This window comes from Poeciliopsis prolifica, unplaced genomic scaffold (genome assembly GCF_027474105.1).
Source record: "Poeciliopsis prolifica strain line A6 unplaced genomic scaffold, Auburn_PproV2 SCAFFOLD073, whole genome shotgun sequence".
NCBI classification, from domain to species: Eukaryota; Metazoa; Chordata; class Actinopteri; order Cyprinodontiformes; family Poeciliidae; genus Poeciliopsis; species Poeciliopsis prolifica.
The window spans coordinates 727,737-739,068 of NW_026562448.1; the positions used below are offsets into that span (position 1 = coordinate 727,737).

General features: G+C 45.4%; 2 protein-coding genes across 2 annotated transcripts; one reads left to right on the top strand and one right to left on the bottom strand.

Moving 5' to 3' along the window:
• The first annotated feature begins 6,180 nt into the window (after positions 1-6,180).
• LOC129352193 (proline-rich protein HaeIII subfamily 1-like) lies at positions 6,181-6,933 on the top strand. The gene has a single exon (XM_055021059.1). It carries the CDS (start codon positions 6,181-6,183, stop codon positions 6,931-6,933), a length of 753 nt encoding a protein of 250 aa, XP_054877034.1.
• Positions 6,934-10,199: 3,266 nt separating this feature from the next.
• LOC129352211 (forkhead box protein B1-like) lies at positions 10,200-11,099 on the bottom strand. The gene has a single exon (XM_055021080.1). It carries the CDS (start codon positions 11,097-11,099, stop codon positions 10,200-10,202), a length of 900 nt encoding a protein of 299 aa, XP_054877055.1.
• Positions 11,100-11,332: the final 233 nt, after the last annotated feature.

Here is an 11,332-nt window from a genome sequence, read left to right on the forward strand (position 1 = left end):
AGCAAAATTTCCAACTGCCGAAACGCAGAGCATAACTGCCACCAACTGCCGCTCCGCTAGAGTGAAAAATGAAGTGCGATTCTGACCCCAAATAAATTTTGAAATCGCCGCCACGCCCACAAATATCGTGCAATCGGTATGAAACTCGGACATGACATCGATACGTATGTCTGCTCCGGTAAAATGTTTTCAAATTTTTCTAGGGCTTACGGTTTTCTGTCAAGGTGCTTTAGAGCAAAATCAAGTTCCAGCCTAACTGACGCTCTCCACCATATATTTTCATACTTTTCTGGAAAATTTCAGACCTCAACGCACACCATTTTTCTCTCATCACTGTAATTACTGTGAATGAGCTACAGATTTGATTTGCAGGACTATCGGAGACAAAAAATAGCTCTCATATGCTTCAAACGGTTTTCTGATACGTATTACGGTTTCCGAACGGCAAGGAGTTGTTCGGGCTGCTTTTTCCATTATAACTGACTGAGCTGTCTCACAAAGATAGAAATCTGTCTCTGCCTCACACACATGACTGTTGACCTCTTTAGAACTACAATTACTGCAGGTTAGAACTACAACATGGCGGAACACTCAGTGCCTACAAAAGAGTCAGAGCTGATTGTCAGAACTACAACATGGTGGAACTGTCAGTTACTACTGAGGAATGAGCTGGCCTTTAGAATTACATTGTGTTTGGGCTTTTTATCACTGATTTTATGCAACCATTGTTACACACAGTATTAGTGTGGCAATTTTAAATTAAGCTTAATGAAAATTTCAAAATAAAAGCCCTGAGATTCTTTTATATCACGTAATTGCTCTCTTGGGCATTATGTGACTTTTTTAACATAACCACTGTTAAACTTTGGATTATTTTGGACATTTAAAATGAAGCTTAATGAAAATTTCAAAATAAAACCTTGAATATTTCTCTCAGGCCTGTCAGAAAAACTAACTTCTTCAAGCATTTAGAATTAAGTCTCTCCTTGTGTGTCACACTGACATGACAGTTGACCTCCTCTTTAGAACTACAATTCCTGAAGGTTAGAACTACAACATGGCGGAACACTCAGTGCCTACAAAAGAGATCAGAGCTGATTGTCAGAACTACAACATGGCGGAACTGTCAGTTACTACTGAGGAGGAATGAGCTGGCCTTTAGAATTACATTGTGTTTGGGCTTTTATAACTGATTGTAAGCAACTACTGTTACAGACAGGATTAGTTTGGCAATTTTAAATTAAGCTTAATAAAAAATTCGAAATAAAATCTTGAATATTTCTCTCAGGCCTGTCAGAAAAACTAACTTCTTCAAGCACTTAGAATTAAGTCTCTCCTTGTGTGTCACACTGACATGACAGTTGACCTCCTCTTTAGAACTACAATTCCTGAAGGTTAGAACTACAACATGGCAGAACACTCAGTGCCTACAGAAGAGGTCATAGGTGAATATAAAAACTACAACATGGTGGAACTGTCAGTTACTGCTGAGGAGGACTGAGCTGCTCTTTAGAACTACAATGACTGCAGGTTAGAACTACAACATGGCGGAACTGTCAGTTACTACTGAGGAGTAATCAGCTGGCCATGACAAGTACTTGGTTTTTGGGAATTTTTTGAACTGATTTCAAAACTCCATAGTTACACATGGGATTAGTGTTACCATTAAAATTAAGCTTAATGTAAATTTCAAAATAAAAGCCTTGACAATTTTTCCATCAAGTAATTGCTCTTTTGACCACTATATAACTGATTTAACCCAATCAGTGTTAAACATGGGATGAGATTGGCCATTTAAAATTAATCTCAATGAAAATTTCAAAATAAAAGCCTTAAGATTCCTTTCTGGCTCATGCCTATCTTAGGGAAAATGGCTGCCTCAAACTGATAGAATTAAGTCTCCCCCTGTCTGACTCACAGCTGGCAGAGGATCCATTACCATGGCAACGGAACACAAAGGGGCCAGCTGATTAGGACTACAAAAACGCATCACTGTAGTTCTAACTATGGCAGAACTCAGAGAAAAAAGCTGGACTTTAGAACTGCTTGTGTTTTGGGCCTTTTAGAACTATTTTTAACCAACCATTGTTACACATGGAATTAGTGTGGAAATTTTAAATTAAGCTTTAAAAAAATTTCAAAATAAAAGCCTTGAGAATTTTTAGATTAAATCAGTGCTCTTTTGACCATTATATGTCTGATTTAACCAAATCACTGTTATACATGGGATTACATTGACCATTTAAAATTAAACATTCTGAACATTTCAAAATAAAAGCCTTAAGATTCGGCCTTGGCTAATGCAGCGCCATAGGCGCTGCAATGATATTAGCTTGCATTATCTTTTCCTCTCAAGTTAGGGCACTGTCTTGCGCAGCAAGACAGTGCATTAGCATTAGCACAAACATTAGCATTTCTCTGTTGCCCACCAGTGCACTGCCATAGGCAGTGCAATAAGATTATCCTGCATGATCTTATCCACTCAGGTTAGGGCTCTGCCTTGCGCAGCAAGGCAGAGCATTAGCATTAGCCTTTTACCTTGCATGAGGTATTAGCTATTTCCCTTACTTATTACCCATATTTAGTATACTGAATGCAGTAAGTCATGCTTGTGACTCTCCACATTGTATTGATGACCATGCAGCTTACTTTAGCATGGATGCTAATGTTTAGCATCAGAACAATGGGTCAAAATCGACGGGCACACTTTGGCAGGCCCGGTTAAATTTCTTCAGGAATTTTCTAGTTTATTTATTTTTCTTCCGTCAACCGGAATGCGGCTCGTACCGCTGCGAGCCCACCCACAAAAGTGGTATCAAATTGTGCGGCTCGGCGCCGGGAGGGGTGCTATTACTTTTGGTGGGATTCGGAGTTACGATAAAAAAGTAAAAAGCGAAAAACCATCAAAAATTCTTGTCAGTTAGAAACTGCCCAAACTAGAGTGTAATCAACGATTCGTTAGAGTGTGGGAAGCAGTGAGATTCTGACCCCAAATAAATTTTGAAATCGCCGTCACGCCCACAAATATCGCCCTATCGGTATGAAACTTGGTCATAAAATAGATACGCATGCCTGCTCCGGTAAAATGTTTTCAAAATTTTTCTAGGGCTTACGGTTTTCTGTCTAGGGGCTTCAGAGCAAAGTGATGCGACAGGATTTCGACTCGCTCAGCCAGGATCACTTCCATGTATTTCTGAAAAATGTCAGACCTCAGCGCACACCATTTTTATCTTGTCGCTGTTATTACTGTGAGTGATGTACAGATATGAATAGCGGGACTATCGGAGACGAAAGATAGCGCTCTCATACGCTTCAAACGGTTTTCCGATACGTATCACGGTTTCCGAATGGGAAGCAGTTGTTCGGACCGCTTTTTTCAGTCAAAACTGACTGGGTGTCTCACAAAGATAGAATTCTTTCTGTCTCACACACATGACAGTTGCAGAGGATTAATTACCATAGCAACGAAGCACAGCAGGGCCGAGCAGCTAATTAGAACTACAAAAACGCATCACTGTAGTTTTTACTGTGGCAGAGCTCTGAGGAAGGAGCTGGCCTTTAGAATTATAAATTAGAACTACAAATACGCATCACTGTAGTTTTTACTATGGCAGAGCTCTGAGGAAGGAGCTGGCCTTTAGAATTATAAATTAGAACTACAAAACGCATCACTGTAGTTTTTACTATGGCAGAGCTCTGAGGAAGGAGCTGGCCTTTAGAATTATAAATTAGAACTACAAAAACGCATCACTGTAGTTTTTACTATGGCAGAGCTCTGAGGAAGGAGCTGGCCTTTAGAATTATAAATTAGAACTACAAAAACGCATCACTGTAGTTTTTACTATGGCAGAGCTCTGAGGAAGGAGCTGGCCTTTAGAATTATAAATTAGAACTACAAAAACGCATCACTGTAGTTTTTACTATGGCAGAGCTCTGAGGAAGGAGCTGGCCTTTAGAATTATAAATTAGAACTACAAAAACGCATCACTGTAGTTTTTACTGTGGCAGAGCTCTGAGGAAGGAGCTGGCCTTTAGAATTATAAATTAGAACTACAAAAACGCATCACTGTAGTTTTTACTGTGGCAGAGCTCTGAGGAAGGAGCTGGCCTTTAGAATTATAAATTAGAACTACAAAAACGCATCACTGTAGTTTTTACTGTGGCAGAGCTCTGAGGAAGGAGCTGGCCTTTAGAATTATAAATTAGAACTACAAAAACGCATCACTGTAGTTTTTACTGTGGCAGAGCTCTGAGGAAGGAGCTGGCCTTTAGAATTATAAATTAGAACTACAAAAACGCATCATTGTAGTTTTTATTATGGCAGAGCTCTGAGGAAGGTGTTGGCCTTTAGAACTACTTGTGTTTTGGGCATTTTATAACTGATTTTATCCAACCATTGTTACACACAGGATTAGTGTGGTAATTTTAAATTAAGTTGAATTAAAATTTCAAAATAAAAGCCCTGACATTCTTTTATATTATGGAATTGCTCTCTTGGGGATTATGTGACTTTTTTTTAACAAAACCACTGTTACACTTTGGATTATTTTGGACAGTTAAAATGAAGCTTACTGAAAATGTCAAAATAAAAGCCTTAAGACTCCTTTCTGGCTCATGCCTATTTTAGTGAAAATGGCTGCCTCAAACTTATAGAATTATGTCTCCCCCTGTCTGACTCACAGCCTGCAGAGGATGCATTACCATAGCAATGGAACACAGCAGGGCCAGATGATTAGGACTACAAAAACGCATCAATGTAGTTCTAACTATTGCAGAACTCGGAGGAAAAAGCTGGACTTTAGAACTGCTTGTGTTTTGGGCCTTCTATAACTCTTTTTGACCAACCATTGTTACACATGGAATTAGTGTGGAAATTTTAAATTAATCTTTAAAAAATTTTCAAAATAAAAGCCTTGACAATTTTTCCATCAAGTAAGTGCTCTTTTGACCATTTTATGTCTGATTTCACCCAAAAATCATTACACATGGGATTAGATTGGCCATTTAAAATGAAGTTCAATGAAAATTTCAAAATAAAAGTCTTAAGAGACGTCTGTGGCTAATGCAGTGCCGCAGGCGCTGCAATGATATTAGCTTGCTTTATCTTTTCGTCTCAAGTTAAGGCACTAGTGGTCTTGCATTTCACTGTTCCCCAGTAGTGCACTGCCATAGGCCATAGGCCTATGGCAGTGCATAGGCTCTGCCATGTTAGTGCACTGCCATAGGCAGTGCACTAACATTATCCTGCATGATGTCTTCCAATCAGGATAGGGCTCTGCCTTGCGCAGCAAGGCAGAGCATTAGCATTAGCCTTTTACCTTAAATGAGGTATTAGCTGTTTCCTTTACTTATTACCCATGTTCAATAATTCATGCTTGTGACTGTCCACGTGCTATTGATGACATTGCAGCTTTCTTTAGCATGGATGCTAATGTTTAGCATCAGAACGCTGGGTCCAAACCGACGGGCACACTTTGGCAGGCCCCGGTTAAATTTCTTCAGGAATTTTCTAGTTTTAAAATAATATTTTCTGATCTAAATCTTTAGATAATATGCTAATTAGCTCGCCGAAAATTGCGTCCATAGTTCTTCTGATTTGGAGTTTCAAAGGAACCAGAACTGGACCGGGTTCTGTGTGTCCTCATCTGAGAGGAACCGGATGAGCTTGACCGGGTCGGAACCGAACCGCTGTCACTGAGCCGTTTCTTTTCTGGACCGGTTCCTCCTCCTCTGGTCCGAGGAACGGTTCAGAACATTTCTGCTTCCTAACATTTAGCAGATCTGACTGGTTCTGGTTGTGGACTGGTTCTGATCCAGACTGTGTTCTGAAGGAGATGGTTGTTTTGCAGAACCTGAACGAATCTGTTGGGTTCCTGTGGGAGAAGGTTGACTGATGGATCCGGACGGAACCGGTTCCAGGCCCCCGGGTCGGGTCTGGTTGGGTTTGTCATTTTGACTTGTGAAGTGCTGCAGCTCTGCTGATCCAGTTGGTTCTGGTTCTGCGTGTTGCTGAGGAATGACGATAACAGACTGCCGGCCGCAACAACCTGCCGCCTGCGGCACTTTGTGGCGCTTTGCGGTTATTTACGAGCTGCTCAGGAATCCGGCCGTAAACTCACACCTTCAGCCGCGCTTCAAAGCCGCAGGAGAGGACTGACTGCGGGCCCCCAGTAGCCCCCAATGGTCCCCAGGGGCCCCCAGTGGCCCCCCGTGGTCCCCCAGTGGCCCCCAATGGCCCCCAGTCGCCCCCAGTGGCCCACCAATGGCCCCCAGTGTCCCCCCAGTGGTCCCCAGTGGCCCCCCAATGGCCCCCAATGGCCCGCAGTGGCCCCCCCAATGGCCCCCCAGTCGCCCCCAGTGGCCCCCCAATGGCCCCCAGTGTCCCACCAGTGGTCCCCAGTGGCCCCCCAGTCGCCCCCAGTGGCCCCCAGTGGCCCCCCAATGGCCCCCAGTATCCTCCCAGTGGTCCCCAGTGGCCCCCCAATGGCCCCCAATGGCCCGCAGTGGACCCCCCAATGGCCCCCCAGTCGCCCCCAGGGGCCCCTCAATGGCCCTCAGTGTCCCCAAATTGACCCCCAGTGGCCCCCCAATGGCCCCCAGTGTCCCCCCAGTGGTCCCCAGTGGCCCCCAGTGGCCTCCTGTGTCCTTCCAGTGGTCCCCAGTGGCCCCCCAATGGCCCCCAATGGCCCGCAGTGGCCCCCCCAATGGCCCCCAGTGTCCCCCAGTGGTCCCTGGTGCCCCCAGTGCCCTCCAATGGCCCCCAATGGCCCCCCAGTGGTCCCCAGTGTCCCCCCAGTGGCCCCCAGTGTCCCCCACTGTCCCCCAAGTGTCCCCCCCACTGGCCCCCAGTGTCCCCCAGTGGTCCCTGGTGCCCCCAGTGCCTTCCAATGGCCCCCCAGTGGTCCCCAGTGTCCCCCCAGTGGTCCCCAGTAGCCCCCAGTGGCCCCCATGGGCTCCACCGTCAGGCTGCAGAGGACAACAGGACTCATTGTGTTCATCAGAATAACGTCCAGTTCTTATCAAGGCCAGAACATTTCAGCCACCTGATGCTTCGCCAGATGAAAACACCAGAAACAAACAAGAAACTTTATTTTGCAGCAGCAAAGAAAAAAAAAAAAAACGCTGAAACATCAAATCCAGACAGGAATGAATCTATTTCACTGATTCATCAAAGGTTTGGTGTCGCCTCCTGGTCCGCGGATTAACGAGCAGCGGATTCATTACAGCAGCACATCTTCCTCATCCTCATCATCCTCAGCTGGAACTGAGCCGGCAGCTGAAGAACGTTCTGTCAGTTTGGATCTGTTTCTGATCTAGAGCAGTTCCTCTTCCTCCTCTTCTCCTCTTCCTCAGCAGCTCAGATTTAAACCTTTATTCTTCCCTAATATTCACACCAGACCTTAACAGCCGTAATTGTGCAGTGTCTCTTTAAGATACTAAATATTAACATTAAGCCTGACGCCAACTATTGCAACAGACTCAAAGTTCTGCTCTGGGTGGAAAATATTTCAGTGTTAATTTTTTTGTTTCGTTGTTGTCAGTTGCTATGGTTTCAAGTCTTTTCGTTGCTGCGGTGATACGGAGACAGAAATGGTCCTGAGTTGGACTTGAACGGTTTTTCTCTAATATCTGCAGCGGCTGATATGGAGGACATGGAAAACAATTGTCGTTTTCCCCTCCAGCTGGTCCGCATGCGCGAGATTTCCTTATGCAAACAATAACATGAACAGGAAGTGGTTTTCTCAGCAGTTTGTAGTTTTTTGTTATTTATATATTTATTTGCCTGGACAACAGGAAGTCATTCCAACATGTTGAATCCATTGCTGCTCTATAAAATGACCGACTCCTGCATATGTAGTCGCCCCAAGTGGGCGGGGCTTGGCGCTGCAACGCCTCCTCTGATTGGTAATTGAGGAGCGGAACCGGCTGTTATTTGAATTTCATTTGGTATTTAATAGAAGATGGACTGAAATTTGTCACATTTGTCATGAAAACGCAGAAAATTTTTTCCCACATGAGAGGAAGAAGATTCAGATCAAGATCCTCATCCAGGTCCAGATCCAGATCCAGATCAAGATCCAGATCAAGATCCAGATGCAGATCCAGATCAAGATCCAGATCAAGATCCAGATCCAAATCCAGATCCGGGTCCGGGTCCAGGTCTAGATCCAGATTCAGGTCCAGGTCCAGATCCAGATTCAGGTCCAGGTCCAGGTCCAGATCCAGATCCAGATCCAGATCCAGATCCGGGTCCAGGTCCAGATCCAGATTCAGGTCCAGGTCCAGATCCAGATCCAGATCCAGGTCCAGGTCCAGATCCAGATCCTGATCCAGATCCAGATTCAGGTCCAGATCCAGGTCCAGGTCTAGGTCCAGATCCAGATCCTGATCCAGATCCAGATCCAGATCCTGATCCTGATCCTGATCCTGATCCTGATCCTGATCCAGATCCAGATCCAGATCCAGATCCAGATCCAGATCCAGATCCTGATCCTGATCCAGATCCTGATCCAGATTAACCAACCAGCTAACTCTGTTAACTAAACTGTTTAGCCTGTTGCTATAGTTACGCTGTCCAAAAACCTTCGGGTTCTGGTTCCGTTTGAAATGACCCGACATGGAACCTGAGATGGAAAGTTCTGGTTCGGACCTAACAGAACCGGGTCAGAAGTCTGGTCAGTAGCTGGTTGATTTGGAGGTTCTGGTTCCGGTCGGGTCTTATCAGGTTAGAGTGAGACCTCCTGTTTCTCTACCAGCTTCGTTTCTGTGGGAAACTTTATCATCTTCTGTCAGTTTTAACATTAGTAAATATTCTGCTTAAGTTTGTGATATTATGGTTTTATTCATTTCTATTATTTTTCTCATTTAGTCTTTAAAATAATATTTGCGCATAATGTTATATATTTTCTTTTTAAAATATTAAATACGTTCAGATCAGAACTCGCTTTATTTTATTTTCTCTTGTTTGACAAACTTCTTGGACGAACTTTTAGTTTTATTGTGGGAAAAATATTTTCTCTTATTGCGATGAGTTTATGGACCATCTCCATCTCTGTATAGAAATTAAGCAAAATCTGCCGCATTTCCTATTTTAATTTACATTTATTAAATTCGGGCTACAGATGAATTTAGTTAGAATCAGTTGCGCGCGCCTGAAAATGAACACATTTATCGCAAAAAGACGTTTTTGATTTATTTATGGAAACAATTATTCTGCTGTTATGAAAACAAATTTGAAAAAAAAAAAACATTGAGGGATCAAATCAAACGAAAATAACTTTAAAAGAGACATTTACTATTTTTTCACATAAAATATGACACGAAAAAAAGAATAAATTAATCAAATTAAGGAGATGAACATCCAGAACATCAAATAAAGTTTCTGATTCACAGAAATATTAAATCTTCTGACTTTCTTCATCGGTAGAAAATGAAAAACTTTCAACCTGCATCTGCAGAAGCATCAAGAAAAATCAGTTTTCATCTGAATTACAGAGAATTTCAGCGGAATGTGAATGAAAACACGGAAGCTTCAGCTGAATCACTCATTATTATTATTATTATTATTATTATTATTATTATTATTATTATTATTATTATTAGTCATTTCATGATAAAATCATTTTTAGCTTCTGTTTGTTGGTTTCAGCTTCAAACTTGATTTTGTTTCTGGCTCAAAACCAGAGAAATTAAAATAAAATGATTATTGTAGATTTTCAACATTTGCAACAATTATAAAACAACGTGCAAAACGTGGGATTTTTTTTTTAAAGAGCCAGAAATAAATTAAACATTTTTTAAACATGTCCTTTAAATTTTTCCACCAACAACGAGAGAATAAAGCAAACAGAGGAGCTGCAGACGATTCATGCTTCTGATGCTGAGTGACATTTTTACAGCAACACACGCACGTGCGCGCGCGCACACACACACACACACACACACACACACAGCGAGGCCTCGGTCTCTCTCTCTTTCTCTCTCAGTTTCCAGTTTTAGAAACAAAATGATATTTTTCCGGGACTTAACTCTGAAGTTCTGATAAAGTTCGGTTTCACTCATGAGTTTCCTTCAGCTTCATGTCTCTGCTCGACCCACCGAACCTCCATCTCCGAACCGAGCTCCGTGGAAGGTCAGAGGTCGCATTGGCAGACACGAACCCGCAGTTTGCCCCGCGTTCATGCGGTCTTGCGCGGCGCTCAGTGCACCGCCACCGCGGACTGCAGCGGCTCTGCGGGCCCGGCCGGGCTGCTCTGGCCGGCGGCGGTCTGCGGAGACGTCGGGCTCAGGGAGCGCGGGGAATGGGCCAGGAAGGCCGGGATGTGTGCGGGCAGGCCGGGTGCGGGTTTGATGGGCACCGGGATGGCGGGCAGAGTCTGTCCGCCGTGGCAGAGCGTCTTCAGCGGCATACCATAGGCCGAGTAGTCGGCGGGCGCCACGGAGAGGGGCGCCGCGGGGTCCAGGACGCCCGAGCCGTACATGTGCGGCCAGGCCGGGCTCAGCTGGTTGTGCAGCGGGTAGCCGGCGGCCGGGAAGGCGGCCAGTCCGCCGGGAACCTTGTACTCTCTGGCGATTATGTTCTCGATGGCGAACGGGTGCTTGAAGCCGGACGGCTGCGTGGAGCCCAGGCCGTACCCCGCAGGGACCTGCGGGAGATGCGCGGCGGCGTGCAGCGCGCTCAGCCGCAGCTTGGCCTGCTGCTGCAGGTAGTGCGCGGCGTCCTGTGGCTTGCTGGGGCCCAACGGGTCCGGCACCGGCACGCCGCCCACCTTGAAGCGCTTCCGGCGCCGCAGGAAGCTTCCGTTCTCGAACATGTCTCCACAGTTGGGATGCAGCGCCCAGAAGCTGCCCTTTCCGGGCTGGTCCGGCCGGCGCGGGATCTTGATGAAGCAGTCGTTGAAGGAGAGGTTGTGGCGCAGGGAGTTCTGCCAGCGCTGCGTGTTCTCCCGGTAGTAGGGGAAGCGCTCCATGATGAACTTGTAGATGTCGCTGAGCGGCAGCATTTTGTCCGGGCAGCTCTGGATGGCCATGGCCGTCAGGGAGATGTAGGAGTAGGGCGGCTTCTGGTCGCTGTACGTGTTCCTGCCGGGCCGCGGCATGGTTCCGAACGGCCCGAATCACTCCAGTCCGAGTCTCTCCAAACTTTCAGCTCCTCACTGCGTCTTTACGCAGCGACTGGCATTGTTCCGTCTGGCTGGGAGGGAAACTCTGAGTCAAAGTTCAGGAAAAGTTGGATGAGGAGCAGCGGATGGTTCTCCGGTCCTCCGGTCCTCCGGTCCTCCGGTCCTCCGGCAGGCAGCGGGGCTCCGTGCTGGCTGTGGCCGATGCTGCG